Genomic DNA, 19,230 nt, shown 5'->3' on the forward strand with positions numbered 1-19,230 from the left:
GGTTTCACACATGTTATAGTTAGCGGAAATTTTACTGATAAAAAACCAATGAAATTCCCCCGTTATAGTTAGTGCAGGAAACTATAACTCACGCGACCGCAATCTTCTGCTGATGCTAATACTGTATTTAGACACTTATTTGCCCATGTCTTCTTCCATAAATTTTTAGCTATACATATATTACAAATATTTTTTTTTCATAAAGACACATATGTCATCAGCAGAAGATTGCGGTCGCGTGAGTTATAGTTTCCTGCACTAACTATAACGGGGGAATTTCATTGGTTTTTTATCAGTAAAATTTCCGCTAACTATAACATGTGTGAAACCTATGGTTTTTTCAGTGAATTTGCAAGGTTTTTTAAATGCTAATTCCTAACTATAACGTGTGTGAAACCTATGGTTTTTTCAGTGAATTTGTACGGTTTTTTAAATGCTAAGTTACTTTACGCCATTCGTGGCGTGCGCGCCCACTTAACGCAGTTCGTTCCGTGCGCGCACGGTGCGCTTCGCGCACCGTGCGCGCACAGTGAGCACGCGGTGCGCTTCGCGCACCGCGCGCCCACTTTACGCTAGATGGGCCATGTACGCACGATGCGCTTCGCGCACCGTGCGCACATGGAGGACATATTATGCGCTTCCTTGTGATAGGTAATCTGTTGAAATTTTTTGGGGAAATGCTGTGCTCTTATATGCCATGCACAAATGGTGGCCTTCGGTCACCATTTGCACACGGGGTGGAGAGAGTGGGGGGGGGGTTTTTAAATAATTTTTACCGTACGCGTACGGTAAGCGTACTGTGAGCGTAATCGGCGAAATTTTCGAAAAATAAAAAATTCCCGTTTTTTGCCTTGGGGGTTCTTTGAAGACTCAACTAACATGGTTATGTGCATGGGCGCTGTCTAAACAGCCCCTTTATATGTTTTTGGCATTTGTTTATCAGCTCCCCCCTCAGAGTGCGAGAGAGAAAATGGCGGCTGCCGCTTCCTGGTTTCGACCGATTCGAATGTCTACTAAGATCTAAGGGCCAATCAGAATCGCGCACGCCACCGTACGCGTACGGTAAGCGCACCGTAAGCGCACCGTAAGCTGGCTCAGATATATATATTGATTTAAAGGCTATTTTCTCAGAATCTACTGAACAGATTTACACCAAACCTACAAAAGGCACTTCCTTGACCTGAGGACTACCTCTCTGCCAAATTTCAAGTAATTCTGTTCAGCCGTTCGGGCTGTAGCTGTGTCTAAAGGTCCTATGGAAAAATGCATGGGAAAAACGCGTTTTGGGACCCCCCTTTTATCTCAGCCCCCGCTTGACGAATCCCCCCGAGACTTTCAGGGTAGGAGCGGAGCGTAGCGCCCCACCTATTTTGAAAAATTCGCAAGGATTCGTCGACCGGCGCAAAAGTTATTCAAAATAGAATGTTGCGGATTTCCTATGGAAACATGGTCCTAACTATAACTACCTACTGGCGACCGCCAGTAGGTATTTATATATATATATATATATATATATATATATATATCTATATCTATCTATCTCTAGCTCTCTATCTATCTATTTATATATACACACACACACACTTCATAGACTTATTAATCCTGGTCTATCCTATTAATGACAACATTTTAATATTACTGAACTACTACTTGGTATGTTTGTCTTGTGATGGAGATATGATAGACCATAAACAGCAGTCCTTTAGACTCATCAATTTAAATCTCTTTTGACATCACTACATTATTACTCCCTTTGTCCGAACAATTTATGATGAATGAATCTTCAGCTTGTATACTTTTAAGTGCCTTTCACTATGATCGCATTAGATTTTAATATAACTACTTATTCTGCGATCTTAGCTTTTTAGATAAGTAATAACTACATCTTGAAAAATATCCAAGGCATCATCTGGATTTGTTAATGTATATGACTGGACTTATGTTTTAAACCATTTGATCCCCCCATTGCATACAATACAAAACCCCTTCTTGTTTCATAACATAACCAATTCGCTGACCTGAACATAACGCCAAATTTCCGGAAGTCCAGCAACAGCGGTATATTTCAATATTGTATGGAACTTGCAAAATTGTAATTTCTGAATAAATCAAAAACTGTCAAATATGCTTTTTGGCATAATCATAAAGGTTCAAAAGTTGAATTTCAATTTCATTCAATAAATGTTTAGAAAGTATTAGAATGGGAAGTAATCGATGCTTGCTTTACTTTGTAGTCTTCTTTTCATTTACTAATGTTTCTTTTGATATGTCTCTTTCTAATTTTGTCCACCCCTCTGATCTGTCTGCAGCATTTCTACCACATCTATCGCTGTGAATGTTGTTGCCCAACTCTCACAGCGATGGATGTCGCTGTGAGAGTTGGGCACCCAAGAGTTGGTGGTTGAGTTTTGAAACCTCTTCGAAACAGACGATATTGGTCTAAAAAAATAAATCCTTCAGATATTAGTTGCTGTGACTTTCACTTCACTGCTCACAAAGCCCTCTGTACCTGAGCTTAAATCCACACTTCATTTGGTGCCCTAATTTGGTAATGGTACCTGCATTGTAACAGCTGCGTTGTAAAGGTATTGCGTGTCAATGGCCGCATAGTAATGGCTGTTTCCCATTTACACCAGCACGCGCACACACTTTCAGCATGTGTCATGAAGCACACACATGCGTTATGATGAGGCCACAATTTTGCATGACTAACGCCAATCTAGTACAACACATTTAAATAAACAAATTGTTAGTGAAAACGCATTTTGAGAAGGGAACCACCGAGATGCAAATTGCAACTGCTAGGCCTTCTAAATATGTTATTAAACAAGTAACTAAATATTTCAATAAATATTCTGGCATGGTGTTAGAGTGGGGACGGGGGATGAGTGAAAGCCACCAAGAGGCGTGAATAGAGGGGGAGGGCACATCACAGGAGCTATATTTTTTTCTAAACTATTAAAATAAATGATGGGAGAAGTGAGGGAAGTAAAGTACAAGGTTGGGTGAGCAGGGGAGTGGGTGAGCAGGAAAGAACAGCATGATGGAAAGAATAAGAAAACACACAAACTCCCTTGGAGTGCTGAGTAAAAGACAAAAAGTAGTTCTCTGAATACAAGCAACGTCATCAGTGGAAGGATACAAGTTAACCAAACATAAGAATCCGAGACCGAAAAGCTCCTGGGTTGGTCAAACAATAGGGAAGAAGGCCATCAAATCAATGCCCTCCAGTCACGAGCAAGGGACTGACCCAAAACCCACTCTTTGTATACTGGGAAAAAATAGCTCTGGCCATCAGTCAGCTAAAACCAAACTGGTATATGAGGAGCTCCATAATTAACAAAAAAGGCCTCATAAAGACATGAAGACAAAAAAGAAGCAAAACTGCTGGTTTCACTCATCACCACCTGGCAAAGAGGTGAGAGTGAGGTGCAAGGAATTGCAGAACATACAGAGAGCACAGGGTGGTGGGTCACTATCAAGTCAGAGTTGTGCTGTGTGTCCACAGTCAAAGTTGCTATTCTGCAACTCTGGTATTTTCCTGGGTACTGCAAGATAGCAAGGCTGCTTTGAAAGATGGATGCTGCGAGCGCGGAAATCTCAGATATTTTAAAATGTCTCCACCTTGAAATTTACTAAGAGAATCTCCAAAATCTGCTCTTCTTCAAGTCGACAAATCTTTGCCACAATGTTAGAATGGAGCACAACCCAAATACATGTCTTAATAAATCATCAACTTATAGAATTTATTGCCTAGTCAACAATGAGAGGTTTGTTGAAGTTTCAAAGTTTTGGTATCTCTTTCAGAGATTAGTCAGTATTTTTGTATTTTTATTTAGATTAGTTAAACAAGTCTGTTTAAAGAAATATGAAAAGTTTGGCTAGAATTAACATACAAAATAACAGAATGTTACATAAAGGAATTGAATCCCTACCTTAATATAAAAGGATCTAACTTATCCAAGCCTGAACCCATAGAGTCCCTTTGGAAAAGAGAAAGAGAAAATTCGGAGCAACAGGCTAATAGCTATAAGAGGTCGAACTCCTCATAAAGAGTAGTTCTGGAAAGTCTGCTGAGATCCCTAACAGTGGCAATAGAGTAGCACGGTCAAGTGCTAGTGGGCATGGCAGGGGAAGATGTGCAAAGAATGCATTGCCTCACTAACTAGCGATAAATACTATATAGAAAAGCACAACACATGTTGCAAACTCTGAGTATTGGATCATCTCTAGTCAATAGGAGATGATCTTCGGATGCTTCGTCATCTTCTCTCTCGATTCTCATGGTAAATGTCCAGGTCGACAAGTTATTTGAAAGTGGTTACAGCGTATTACAAAAAGATACATCTAGGAAGGTTCTCATGCAAATGTTTGCTAGCCTACTCTGTTAAGCTGTTCAGTGTCCGATTGTGTAACAATGGGCTGCTCTATGAAATGAAACATTAATATCAAGCATGTCCTGGTTAGATCATGAGACTCAAATCTATAGCAATCTACTTGTTCATTATAAGCATGTGGCAGAGACAACTATCTAAAATACGATTAAGTAATATGGTGCGAGGAAGGAAAGAAATACATTTTGCAGCAAACAGTACATTTCACGAAGATGTTAAGTTCTTCAGTTCAATTAGAACGTTAAATCAGCATTTACAAAAAGGCATTTCTTTTATTAAAAGAAAAGGAAAGAATATCAACAACTATTAAGGCTTAGCAGTGAAAGAATCGCAGAAATGGGAGCTTTTGTCAGAAATAAGCAGCATTTTTCACTTGTTGCACATTTAATAAACGCACATTTCTCTAGCCTTTATATTGACACGCATTTCCTATGTTACGATTAAGACACATTTCTACATTGTCATGGTAAATTTACATAAAAAATTAAAACTTTCTCAATAGTCTAACACGACCCAGCCATGCCCCCTTTCTAGTTGCAGTTTTTGGCTTTCCCAAGGGGGAACTTTGGTTTCGAGTCCATGTTGCTTAGGTTCAGAGTTATTTTCAGTAGCGGCTGCTACTGAACAGGGATGGTAGGGTGGGGGGCAGCGGAGGGGGAAATCTTAATAAAAAATAAAAGGACATACCCGAGTGCCACCAGCGTCTCCTCTGTTGTCTTCTACTCAATGGGAAGCACATAGCCTCCTAGAATCCCCTGGCCAATCAAAACGTTGCATTTGCTGCAATACAGCGTTGAGTTTGGTCTGAGCGCTTTGTTTAGACGTTCAGACAGGGACGGGGACTGGGAGGCTGTGCATGTTCCCCACAAGGCTGTGAATAACCGCCTGGTGGGGAACATCCAAAGTGTGCATGACTATTTGGCCGGCCCGAAAGGGCCTGTCAAACCATCCAGCGCACTTTAGAGTGAAATTAGCACTCCTCCCCTTGGCCCCTTTCTCTGGCCATTCCCGCCCCAAGCCTACGCAGGAAATAAAACTAAAATGATAACATTAGTTATTATCATTTTAGTTTTCCTTTTTAAACTGCTTGCAGAGCAGTGGGGCAACGCTGCTCCACCTTAGCGGAGGAGTCGCTGCTGTTTATTTTAACTCCTAAGACACTCTATATGACCTGATACGATTCAAGTCAAACGCAATATTATAAATCAGCAAAATAAAGTGCATGGGCAGCAAACAAATGGCCGGTATTCCAGCAATTAAGGCCACCAAGGAATCAAACTGAATTGATAAGAAACTCATTTACCTGTGGCCTCTTATGTCTGACTGGTCACAGACTCCGCCCAGTGCAATCCTGTGGAACTCTCTGCCCAGAGTTTTCGCCACTGACCGCCCCACGCTGGTTTTCCCCACTCCCGGAGGACCCACAAAGCAAAGGATGGGCCCTTTCAGGTTGTTCTTCAGCTGTCTGACTGCCAAGTACTCAAGAACACGCTTTTTCAGTTTCTCCATGGCATAATGGTCATTATCCAGCAAAATCCTGGCTGCCCGAATGTCCAGACGATCTGTTGACAAACCAGATACATTAAATAATGAGATTCCCTGGCGAAACACCCATCTTACTAATTGAAGAATGAGACTGCATTAAACTAAAAGAATTTCATTTACATAAATAATTAAACAATAAGTATGCCTCTTACATACAGAATTAAATAACTAAGTTTCTATATCCCGAAAACCTTTATGGAATATAGATAAGAACAGCTGGCTGAATCCTTATATATTAAGTATTAATTTGAATCTATTGAGAGCAGCACTGCCAAGCCCTGCTCGCTCGGCTCATGCTGTCTAGCTTCCTTACGTCAGCCATCTGAGGCAGGAATAATCTGAAAGTTGTGACTGATTATTTTTGATGCATCCATTTTTCTAGAGAAAACGGATGATTAAAAAAAAAAAAAGTTTGAATACTTTATTTAGGATATTCGTTAAGCTCTAATTTGGCTCTTTCGGCCAGCACAGACCTGTACAGAGCAAGAAGGTTTTTGAGGGACTAGCTATACATGGCACATTTGTGAAGCAGATATAAGCTAGCCAAGGTTACACCGTGTGCCAAAGCGACATGGCTTGCAATTAAATTTTCAATTATTGGCATTCCTCAGTCACTGTCCTCTCAAAATTCAAAGTTCTAAATACATTATGAATGCGCATAGAGAGGTACAGAGTAGTGGTGGGTGGAGGTGGCAAGCATAAGTGGAAGGGGAATGTTTTTGGTCTTTTTTGAGCAGAAGAAGGGTTGGTACAGATTAAGGTTTAGATGCAGATAATTGAAGTAGTGGAATCTCCAGAATGCAGGGGGAGAGGGGTTGCAGGTGGGCCCCTTGCACCAGAATAGTCATAGCTCCACTTTATGCCCCAAACACAGCTACTGAATGTGCTAGTAAGCTACAAAGAAAAATATCCAACACCTTGCCACACACATTAATTTGTCAAGATACCTTTACTTGCAAGGCTGTATTTTTTCTATATGTTGAAATTTGACTATATATGTGTGTATATATATATATATATATATATATATATATCAGAAAGTATTTCTCGCGCTGTTCAGGGCACAGGAAAAAGAAGTCGCACACAGGTTTTCTTTTTAGGAGATTGTATTAAATGACTTGGACGCGTTTCGACAGCACGGTCTTTGTCAGTGAGTCATACAACAAACCAGGAAATGGCAGTGTTATTTCAAAACAGTTCCTCTTACAAAATAGTAAACATAGAAAAAACATTTGCATATGTTGCTAGTCTGTGTCATGGTTTTAGAAAACAGACTCTGCAAAACTTTATACATATAAATTGAAACAAAGTGTAAGAATGAATTAGACAGTTAAATTGACCACTGTAATTCATAATATAGGCAACGGGACAGTTTTTCAAGAATGAATTCACTAAATTCATTTGTGATAATTAATTACAATGCACGAACCAAAGTGTCATAGAAGTTATGAATGAAAGAATGCCAAGTGGCAGTGAACACTATTGCATTCTGTGTTCAACTACGATGTAAGCCCCATATGAAAACTACCGAGTAAAGTTTGTATTCAGAGCACAAGAATTTAAATTGATAAATGAAAATTAGCTAGTGCCTGTGATTGCATGTCCTATCGATGCCACCGGGGGTGTAAGTGGAAGAAACACTGGGTTAAGTCCATTCCTGGTATCATAACAAAAATTAAAGGTTAACATCGGTTACTGCGGAGGTGAATTGGCATGAATTGGCGTAGCCGGGTGGTCAGGGGAGCAATACGGGAAAGGGGGGGGGGGGCAAGGGGAGGATGACGGGGGCTCTACCATATTACTGTTGAGTAATAGGGGGCATGAATTATTATCAGTTCAGCCTAAATATATATATCTCCTACAGGCAGTCACTAGTAGGTAGTTATAGTTAGGACCTTGTTTCTATTCAAAAAGCGTTTTTTCTTTTGCCAATAACTTTGGCGCCGATAGACAAATCTTAACGAAATTTTCAAAACTAATGGGCTGAACCAAGTCACAAGAAAAAAGTGTAAGTAATAAAAAAATTAAAAAACATTGGGCAGTGTAGAAACACCCTGACTCCCAGGCAAGCTCAGGGGGTCCCACAGGGACCACGAGGGCCCAAAAAAGCATTTTTTTAATAAAGTTTAGGTGAGATTTGCGTAAGGTGCGCAAATCCCGCCAAAAATGTAGTAAGAACAAAAACTAAGCGCGGTCTCCCGCGCATAGTTTCTTTTAAGCCTCCGGGTGGGCCAGGTCCTGGGGGCAATGCATAATTATTATGCGGGGCCCGCACAGCCCTGGGGATCGCCACCTCCCCGGGGCTTTGTTAATATTATGTGGGGGACACGCCGCCCTCCACACTGCCTCAGGGACCGCCATCCTCCCGGGGCATTCCTTTATTATGGGTGGGGGGCTCACAGGCCCCCCCTGGCCCCGGGGACAACCACCTCCCCGGGGCTATAAACATGCTGGGAGGGGAGCCGTGCGCCCCCCCCCCCAGGAGCCCTCCTTGGCCCTGGGGACGGCCAGCCCCAAGGGCTGGGTCCAGCAATGTCCCGGGGTTCCCACCCCATGGACATTGCAGTTTGCTATGGCAGGGCTGGAGCACTGCTCTCGCCCTGCCATAGCAAACCTCTGTTTTGCTTCATGGAAGCGAGAGCAGAAAAACTGCTCTCACTTCCATGAAGCAAAGCAGAATTGTTTTTGAGTAAAGGGAGCTCCCTTTGCCCAAAAGCAATGCTGGCTCCCTCAAGATTCAGGGAGCTGGCTGGGACCGCGGGGGCCTTGGGGCTAACCCTGCAGTCCCCAACAACGCGGCCCGCCTCCCTTTTTTAAAAATAAAAAAAGGATTGGTCTTGCCCTGGGGGATGGGGTCCCCGGGGCTACATCAGCCTCAGGAGGGCGGCCGTGGGGCCACACTGCCCCCTTCCTTAAAACATAAACTTGTTTTTTTTTTTAAAGGCCAGGCACCGGAGGATAGGGTCCCTGGATATGAAATCGGCCACATGGACTCCCCTCCCCTTTAAAAAAAATAAAATAAAGAAAGGCATAGCCCCAGGGGTTGGGGTGCCCGGGCGGTAATCTGCCTCAGGAGGCGGGTCTCGTGCCACCCTCCCTTTTGAATTTATTATTATTTTTTTGTTTAAAAACAGTGGCTCCGTCCCTGGGGCCCAAAAGGGTTAAGGGTTGTAAAATAAAAAATGGAAAACCTTCAACTCGTCGGAGGCCCCGCCCCCTACCTGCATCACTCTGCAAACGTGCCTCCTGGCGCGTTGTGGGTTGGGGGATTAAGTCCCCATGAATCCTAAGGGTCCTTAGGGGCCAACTAGCCCATCAGGTACCTTCAGTAAGCCCCACAAAGTGGGATTGCTGAGAGGTAGTCCGAGGCCATGCCCCTTTTTACACCACTCTGTAAACGTGCCTCTTGGTGCACTGCTGGTGGGGCGATGTGGTCCCCTTGTGTCCTGAGGACTTCCGGACTAAAGGGGACTTCATACCCCAAGCAGCAGTGCGTCAGGAGGCGCACTTGCAGAGTGGTGTAAAAAGGGGGCATGGCCTCTTACCACTCAGCAATCCAGCTGTGCGGAGCTTACTGGAGGTAACAGGAGGCCTTGTTGGCCCCAAGGGACCCTCAGGAGGCAAGGGGACTTCAATTCCCATCCAAGAGTGCGTAAGGGAGTGCATTTGCAGAGTGGTGGGCAAAGAGGACGTGGCCTGCTATGCAAGCTTACAAATCCTGCGGTGTAGGACTTACTGGAGGTAATAGGAAGATTAGTTGGCCCCCAAGGGGGCCAACTACCCCTCCTGTCACCTCCAGTAATTCCCTTTTTGTTGGAATTGATAAGAGGTCTTCGGAGGTCACGCCCCCCTTAGTCTACCACCCTGCAAACATGCCTACTGGCACACTACTGGTTGGGGGATTAAGTCCACTTTACTCCTGAGGGAATTTGGGGTCCAAGAAGCCATACTGGTACCTCCTGTAAGTCCTACGTAGCTGAACTCCTGAGAGCTGGTCGGAGGCCCAGCCCCCTTTCTCCAACACTCTGCAAATTTGACTACTAGTTAAAGAAGCATTTGCAATGTAATATGTCTCGCATTTGCGAGGGTTAGAGCTATTGGCATTGTAAATGTAAAACTTTTTAATAATGTTTTTTGGAGTGAAGTGGATACACGTTGTGTGTAGTGGAATTATGTGGTATGTTGTACAGTGAAATTATGTGCATAGAAAGTATGGGATATTTAGTGTATAGGAATTATGTAGAGTGGGATTAGGTGTTATGGAGAATAATTATGTGGAATGGTAGTCTGTGTTGTGTAGTAGTAACCTCAGGTTTAGTCCTCCTCGTTTCCATAGAAGCTAAACTATAAACAATAAAAAAAGAAAGAAGAAACCACTGAGGAGCACTTCTGGACCTAGTTAGAGGAATGAGCAGGGCCACTGGAATTATGCGACTGTTTGGCTGCACCAATTTTTGCATTATTATACATTTTCCCCACTTGCCACATAATCCATCATCTGCTGCATAATCTGCAGATTTGAACAAAAATAACCTTGTTTCTAGCTCAAACGGTACTAAAAATGCAGCATCGAGTTACAGCGTGGTGGAAGGACCTTTTGTAAACCTAGAATGGTCACCTGTTACTTATTGCTAAATGTGGGTGTTAAATTAGTAATAATGGTGGGCAAACCACTGTTGCTTCTTTCTGCGCCTTTCGTGCCTCCTTCTACATTTTCTTGCTTCTTTCTGCACCTTTCTTCCTTTTTCTGCACTTCTCTTGCCTCTTTCTGCACCTCTTCTGCTTTCTGCACCTCTCTTGCTCCTTTCTGCACCTCTCTTGCCTCTTTCTGCACCTCTCTTGCCTCTTTCTGCACCTTGCTTGCTTCTTTCTGCACTTCCCTTGCCTCTTTCTGCACCTCTGTTGCTTCTTTCTGCACCTCTCCTGCCTCTTTCTGCACCTCTTGCCTCTTTCTGCACCTCTTCCCTTTCTGCACCTCTCATCTTTCTGCATTTCGGTTGCTTCTTTCATGCACTTGTCTGGTCTCTTTCTGCCCCCCTCTTGCCTCTTTCTGCAATGCTGTTGCTTCTTTCTACAACACTGTTGCTTCTTTCTACAATTATCTTGCTTCTTTCCGCAGTTCTCTTGCTTATTTCTGCACCTCTGTTGCTTCTTTCTGCACCTCTGTTGCTTCTTTCTGTACTTCTCTTGCTTTTCTCCGCAGCTCTCTAGCTTGTTTCTGCACCCCTCTTTCTGTGCCACTCTTGCCTGTTTCTGCACCTCTCTTGCCTGTTTCTGTACCTCTCTTGCCTGTTTCTGTACCTCTTACTTCTTTCTGCAATCCTCTTGCCTGTTTCTGAACCTCACTTGCCTCTTCCTGCACTTCTCTTGCTTCTTTCTATGTCTGTTGCCTCTTTCTGCACCCCTGTTCTTTCTTTCTGTATCTCTCTTGTGCCTCTTTCTGCACTTCTCTTGCCTCTTTCTGCAGCTCATTTGCCTCTTTCTGCAGCTCACTTGCCTCTTTCTGCAGCTCACTTGCCTCTTTCTGCAGCTCACTTGCTTTTTCTCTGCATCTCTTGCTTAGCTCTGCACTTCTCTTGCCTCTTTGTGCACCTCACTCTCCTCTTTCTGGACCCCTGTTGCACCTTTCTACACCTCTCTTGCTTCTTTCTGCACTTCTCTTGCCTCTCTTCGCAATGCTGTTGCTTCTTCCTGCACCTCACTCTCCTTTTTTTGTACCTCTCTTGCCTCTTTCTACATTTCTCTTGCTTCTTTCTGCACCTTTCTTCCTTTTTCTGCAATTCTCTTGCCTCTTTCTGCACCTCCCTTTTTCTGCAGCTCCCTTGCTTCTTTCTGCACCTCTCCTGCTTCTTTCTGCACTTCTCTTGCCTCTTTCTGCACCCTCTTCATTCTTTCTGCAGCTCTCTTGCCTCTTTTTGCACCTTGCTTCTTTCTGGACTTCCCTTGCCTCTTTCTGCACCGCTTTTGGCTCTTTCTGCACCTCTGTTGCTTTTTTCTGCACCTCGCTTGACTCTTTCTGCACTTCTCTTGCCTCTTTCTGCACTTCTCTTGCCTCTTTCTGCACCTCTCTTTTGGCTTCCTGCATTTCTTTCTTGCACTTCTCTGGTCTCTTTCTGCCCCCTCTTGCCTCTTTCTGCACCGTTGTTGCTTCTTTCTACAATTCTCTTGCTTCTTTCAGCAGTTCTCTTGCCTCTTTCTGCATCTCTGTGGCTTCTTTCTGCACCGCTGTTGCTTTTTCTGCACTGCTCTTGCTTTTTTACGCAGCTCTTGCTCGTTTCTGCACTTCTCTTGCCTGTTACTGCAACTCTATTGCCTCTTTCTATACCTCTGCTGGGCTTTTCTGCACCTCACTTGCCCATTTCTGCACTTCTCTAGCTTCCTTCTACATCTGTTGCCTCTTTCTGCACCCCTGTTCCCTCTTTCTGCATTTCTCTAGCGCCTTTCTGCACCTCACTTGCCTCCTTCTGCACTTTCTTGCTTCTTCCTGCACTTCTCTTGCCTCTTTCTGCACTTCTCTTGCCTCTTTCTGCATCTCTATTGTTTCTTTCTTCACCCTCTTCCCTCTTTCTTCACCTGTTTAGTCTTTCTGCATTTCTGTTGCTTCTTTCATGCACTTCTCTTATCTTTCTGCCCCCTCTTGCCTCTTTCTGCACCTATTGCTTCTTCTGCACCTCTGTTGCTTCTTTCTGCACTTCTCTTGCTTTTTTCCACAGCTCTTTTGCTTGTTTCTGCACCTCTCTTGCCAGTTTCTATATCTCTGTTACTTCTTTCTGCACCCCTGTTGCCTCTTTCTGCACCTCACTTGCCTTTTTCTGCACTTTCTCCCTTCATCCTGCAATTCTCTTGCCTCTTTCTCTACCTCTCTTGCCTCTTTCTGCACCTCACTTGCCTCATTCTGCACCCACCTCTCTTGCCTCTTTCTGCACCTCACTTGCCTCATTCTGCACCTCACTTGCCTCATTCTGCATCTCACTTGCCTCATTCTGCACCTCACTTTCCTTTTTCTGTGCATCTCTTGCTTCATTCTGCACTTCTCTTGCCTCTTTCTGCACCTCACACTCCTCTTTTGCACCCCGTTGCATCTTTCTGAACCGCTCTCTTTCCTCTTTCTGCAACTCACTTGCCTTTTTCAGTGCATCTCTTGCCTCTTTCTGCACTTCTCTTGCCTCTTTCCGCTCCTCTGTTGCTTCTTTCTGCACCTCACGCTCCTCTTTCTGCACCTCTATTGCTTCTTTCTACATTTCTCTTGCTTCTTTCAGCACCTTTCTTCCTTTTTCTGCAATTCTCTTGCTTCTTTCTGCACCTCTTCCATTTTCTGCACCTCCCTTTGTTTCGCAGCACTCTTGCTTCTTTCTGCACCTCTCTTGCCTCCTTCTGGACCTCTCCTGCTTCTTTCTGCACTTCTCTTGCCTCTTTCTGCACCTCTCTTGCCTCTTTCTGCACCTCTCTTGCCTCTTTCTGCACCTCTCTTGCCTCTTTTTGCTCTTCTCTTGCCTCTTTCTGCACCTCACTTGACTCTTTCTGCACCTCTACTGCTTCTTTCTGCACCTCTCTTCCCTCTTTCTCCACCTCTCTTTCATCTTTCTGCATTTCTGTTGCTTCTTTCATGCACTTCACTGGTCTCTTTCTGCCCCCCTTTTGCCTCTTTCTGCACCGCTGTTGCTTCTTTCTACAATTCTCTTGCTTCTTTCGGCAGTTTTCTTGCCTCTTTCTGCACCTCTGTTGCTTCTTTCTGCACTTCTCATGCTTTTTTTCCACAGCCCTCTTGCTTGTTTCTGCACCCCTGTTTCTGCACCTCTTTTGCCTGTCTCTGCACCTCTCGTCAGTTTCTGCACCTCTTTTGCCTCTTTCTGTACCTCTTACTTCTTTATGCACACCTCTTGCCTGTTTCTGAACCTCACGTGCCTCTTTCTGCACATCTGTTGCCTCTTTCTGCACCTCACTTGCCTCTTTCTGCACTTCACTTGCTTCTTTCTACATCTCTGTTGCCTCTTTCTGCACCCCTGTTCCCTCTTTCTGCATTTCTCTTGCGCCTATCTGCACCTCAGTTGCCTCTTTCTGTACTTTCTTGCTTCTTCCTGCACTTCTCTGGTCTTTTTCTGCAGCTCACTCTCCTCTTTCTGCACCCCTGTTGAATCTTTCTGCACCTCTCTTGCCTCTTTCTGCGCCTCACTTGCCTTTTTCTGCCAATCTCTTGCCTCTTGCTTCTTTCTGCACTTCTTTTGCCTCTTTCCGCACCTCTGTTGCTTTTTTTCCGCACCTCACTCTTTTAGCACCTCTCATGCCACATTTTACTTCTCTTCCTTCTTTCTGCACTTCTCTTGCTTTTTTCTTCAGCTCTCTTGCTTTTTTCTGCAGCTCTCTTGCTTGTTTCTGCACCTCTCTTGCCTCTTTCTGTAGTTCTCTTGCCTCCTTCTGTACCTCTGTTACTTCTTTCTGCACTCCTCTTGCCAGTTTCTGCACCTTATTTGCCTCTTTCTGCATGTCTCTTGCCTCTTTCTGCATGTTTTTTGCCTCTTCCTGCACTTCTCTTGCCTCTTTCTGCACCTCTCTTGCCTTTTTCTGCACCTCTCGCCTCTTTCTGTACTTCTCTTGCCTCTTTCTGGGCTTATCTTGCCTTTCTGCACCCCATTTGCCTTTTTCTGTGCATATCTTGCCTCTTTCTGCACTTCTCCTGCTTCTTTCTGCGCTTCTCTTGCTTCTTTCTGAACTTCTGTTGTCTCTTTTAGCACCTCTCATGCCACGTTCTACTTCTCTTGCTTCTTTCTGCACTTCTCTGGCTTTTTTCTGCAGCTCTCTTGCTTGTTTCTGTACCCCTCTTGCCTCTTTCTGTAGCCCTCTTTCTGCACCTCTCGTGCCTCTTTCTGTAGTTCTCTTGCCTCCTTCTGTACTGGTTACTTCTTTCTGCACTCCTCTTGCCAGTTTCTGCACCTCATTTGCCTCTTTCTGCACGTTGGGCATGAATCATTCAGGATGATTACATACATGATGTATTTTGAAAGATTAATTGTACAATTGCATTCAAGCCCAGAACCTAGACATGAAAGTGTTACTTCACAGACTGTTTTCAAATGTGAGTTGACGAGACAATCCTTCTGCAAGTCATCCATCTGCCTTTGGTGTCTTAAAGTAAACTTTAAGATGGAAGGAAACAATCACCGTTATCCCTGCCGGAGTCTTTGAAATAGCCACTGTGGCAAGTTCTAATTAATCTCCCAACAATTTTGGATACTTTTCTACTTTAACCTAAATCTTATTAACAGTCATCAAATCCCAGAAGGGCCCAGGCGTTCTAGCTCATAGGCAATGGAGTGCTGTCAAAGGTTTCTCAAACTTGCACTCGTCTTTAATGGAGAGCAAGCAAGGCAACACTTGATTAAATTCCTAGGTTCATTCCTCATGCCAGCGTTCACTCACAAAAAAGGAACCAAAACAAAACTAAATCAAGCTCACCCCACCGGTCAATGGCGACGGCAACACTATCTTTCCAATGCTGGTGTCGGCTATTGGCCGATACTGGGGAGCCACCTAAAGGGATCAGGTTGCGCGGACGTCATTACACTAAAGTAAAAGTAAAATGAGCCGATGGTCTTGTTTTCCTTTCATTGCATCAGTGCTCAGGGGGGCATATCTCAGGCTCCCGAGCACCGATTAGGGTGGGAGAGGTATGGTTGGAAGGAGAGAATCTCACCTTTCAAATGATACCTTTTCCCAGTAGATTCCTGCTTGGGGATCGTCATAGGAGAGTGATCTCCCAGCAGGGATTCACCCACTAGCACAAGGGATTTTAGGAGAGAGGTGCCTTAGGCAAGGGTTTGTGCTCCCACCACCAACATGGCAGATCTGTCTTTCTGCCAATGCTTTGGGACAAATGGGGTTGATTACCCCCTCCCCCCAACCAGCTGGGGACAGAAAGCCCACTGTACCGGAGGAAAGCTTTTTTTTAAATCTAGGGTTCAGGTCTTCCCACCAAGGGCTCAGCCATGCCCCCACCCCAAAAGATAGTCTTTCTGCTTCAAGGGGGGAGGGAGGAGATGGGGGTAATTTGTCTTGATCACCCCCACGGGGGCAGAAAGCCCACTAGATGCCAGGGATTTTAAATATAGGGTCGGGCCACCCACCATGGGCATGGCCATGCCCCCACCCCAACTAAAAAGAAAGACCTGGAAAATGAATATGGCGTCGGAACAGGAGTGCTCTCTATGAGCTCCTGAGGGTCGGGATCACTATCCAGTGTAAATCCCCAGGCTACCCTGCCATCCATCACCTAAGTTGGTCAACCCTGAAATACCTTTTTGGAGAGCTGTCTTGGGGTCCGGAGAGCCTTTGCTGACTAGCCTGCCACCGCAGCCACAACAGAGGTAGGAAAGCAGCACGACGGGGTCAGGTTGGTGGAAAGACTCTCAAAGCTGTCTTGGGGTCAGGAGATCCTTCGCCGATGAGCCTGCTACTGCAGCCACGACGGAGGAAGGAAAGCAGCGAGACCTGGTCAGGTCGGTGGGAAATCTCTCAGCAGGGAAAATCAGATAGACGGCCAGGGCTGAGCTGAGAGAGAGTCACGACTGGTGGCGTGGGTCCCCGGTTGGCAGGTACCGGAGTCTATTTCCCGAGAGTGTGATGAGAAGTGCCTCAACCCACCATCATGTTGCTGGAAGTGGTCGGAGCATCTTGGTTGATTTGTGCAGACTGCCAGTGGCCCAAACTCTACAGTCGGCTGCCTTGTTACCCTGCTTGATCGGGCGGTTGTGCGGTTATCGCCCTTTGTGGGCTGTGCAGGGGAAGGGCTGTCGCAGCCTTTAGAACAACTTTTGGTCCGGCTGCATGCAGTTCACTAAGTTCCCGCCCAGTCGAGATCCTTGCAGTCCCTGCTGTTGCCCTGGTCAGTGCTCTATTGGAACGGCACTGTTGTTGGCGGGACACTGCAGTCTGGGGCCTGGATACCTGCCACTGCCAAGGAGGCGGATTCGGCCGTGCTGTATGCTGTAGCGCCGCAGCCCGGGTTGATGGGGGCCGGTCCGTGGCAGAATTTTTATCCACCAGTTTGGGCCATGCCTCAGGCCTGCGCTTGAATGGTGGGGCAGTTTAACAATGCTGAGAGGCAGGAAGACTCCTTTTGCCTTTACCGGCTTATTACACTGCCATGTCCTTTCGAATGGATGGCTCTGGTTTTGTCTAACTCTATCTAAGCTGGGTTTGTGATCACAAATTGGGGGCCATTTTGGGGGTATCCTTCTCCTGCCCTTGCTAGAAAAACCTCTTTTCACAAGGTGGCACCCGGACAGCTTGACTCAAACAATGAACCTGCATTCCAACCTCCGGCATCGAAACAAAAACAGGACTATGGAATATGACCCCTTCTCATTAAAATAAAGGTAGGACCACTCTAGATGCTCTGTGGGGGCGGCCATCTTGTAATGGTTTTTTATCTCAATTCTTGATTCTCCTACCAACTCGCTCAATCTCCCCTTTGCACTGTTCCTACAGTGCGCTTTCTGGTACCCTTTCCTTCCTGATGCCCCTACCTTTACCTGGACATGCTCCCTACCGCCTGCCCCCGTGCAGCCTCTGGGTCGCAGTTTCTGGGCTTCATTGCACCCAGTCTATCTCCACGCACTGCCTGCTCCCTGATTTGATCTTGCCCACCGTATCTGCATCGCTGGGCCCTCCCTGGACTTCCCGCCCACCCTCCCACTATGGCTGGATCTGACCTGATTGCTACTGGGTTTAACTCCTTCACTATCGCTTACCCTCCCAACCTTTCCAAGTCCACTGCAAAATCCTTTAAACACTCCCTCCTGAGAAGATACCCTGAGATCCTGATCTCTGACCTGTGCTTCAACGCCGACAGGAGCATCATCACTAACGACCTCATCTTCTACTCCAGGAAAACGGCACTATGGCGCACTACCTTTTTTAACGTGCTTAACATGCACAATGCCAGGAACATCCCCCACTGGTTCCAAACTCACGATCGTGCTATCCCATACCTTTAAAGCCGACCTAATAAATTTGCTGACTTTTTCGCCACCCTTAAGAAACTAGTCCTTAACTCCTCTACGCAACCCCTGGGCCTGTCACCCCATGACTCCCTTCACAGCGCCGGTCAACTCAACTCCAATCCCAAGAGTAAGGGCCTCCCACCTAGACTACTAATGCTGCTGCTTCTCCCTCTTCACACCCTCTCTCAGGTCGGCTTAGCACGAACCCCCCCCATCGTGCTCCCCACTCAGTCCAATTCTAGAGACCGCCTTTCTCCCAGGGTGTTCGAAGATCTTCCTTCCTCCCCCCAACCTCTAGCATCAGCCACTAGGTTTTCGCCTCCACCCCCTGCTAGCCAACCTCGCTCCTTGCCCTCTCGCCCAGTAACTAACAACCACCTCACCCTCAGCTCACCGACCTTTCCCTGCAACATTCCCGGATCCCCCTCCTTTCAGAGAATGCCTAGCCCTCCTCTCTCTTGGCCTCCCGGTAACCCAACGATAGGGGGGGGGGGGGGGGGTTGAGCTCCCTCGCCTGGCCTCCCGCACTTGCCAATAGAACCTGTGCTGACCCCCGGGTCCCCTACCCGCAAGCTCAACCCTTACCCTTGGACTTTGAAACCCTGAACACCAGAGCATCCACCATAGTTCAGAGAATCCAGAAACCCCCATCTGATCTGAAGAACATCCTTCTCCTTAGTGAACACTATCACCACCTCCAAGCCCTCTCTTAACTCTGTCCCCCCTTCTCACGTTACCCATTCTCAAGCCCATGCCGTTGGCCAGCCGACACCTTGGCCCTCACAAACTTCCTAATCACCTCTTGGAGGAGGAGACCCTAACCCTCCTCTCACCCTACTTGAGCCCCCCCGTCGCCCCCTGTCCTCCTGACACGGAAGTTGACTTGGGAAAAAGGGGGTGGTGATGGACAGAGTTTCTGAATGATGCAGAACACTCTTACCAAGTCAAGAGATCATGGTTTTACTCCATCACCGTTTTTTAGCTCACTGCACCATCCCAGCTCAGAACCTGGATACATGCAAATTAGTCTGTACCTGTCCCAGTGCATGATGGGAACAGGGCAAACCAAACTACCAAGCCAATTCTTCTACTGGGAAGGAAACAAGCTTCTGGGGACCGGTTTCTGGCATCACAGCCTTCGTCGGCCCGGCTTGCCTGAATCCTGATGGTGCAATGAGCAAGGGACTCACGTCTGAGCATACCCTCCCACACTGAGTGTGGATAAATTCGATTTGGGAAAAAGGGGGTGGTGATGGACAGAGTTTCTGAATGATGCAGAACACTCTTACCAA

General features: G+C 45.9%; 1 protein-coding gene across 1 annotated transcript in view; it reads right to left on the reverse strand.

Moving 5' to 3' along the window:
* Positions 1 to 19,230, reverse strand: part of LONP2 (lon peptidase 2, peroxisomal) — an 860,677-nt gene that overhangs the window by 565,742 nt on the left and 275,705 nt on the right. Inside the window, exon 7 of the mRNA XM_085638877.1 lies at positions 5,698 to 5,956. Coding sequence (XP_085495003.1) covers positions 5,698 to 5,956 — 259 coding nt within the window. The remainder of the gene's footprint in view (positions 1 to 5,697; positions 5,957 to 19,230) is intronic.

Source organism: Triturus cristatus, chromosome 12 (assembly GCF_964204655.1).
Source record: "Triturus cristatus chromosome 12, aTriCri1.1, whole genome shotgun sequence".
NCBI lineage: Eukaryota > Metazoa > Chordata > Amphibia > Caudata > Salamandridae > Triturus > Triturus cristatus.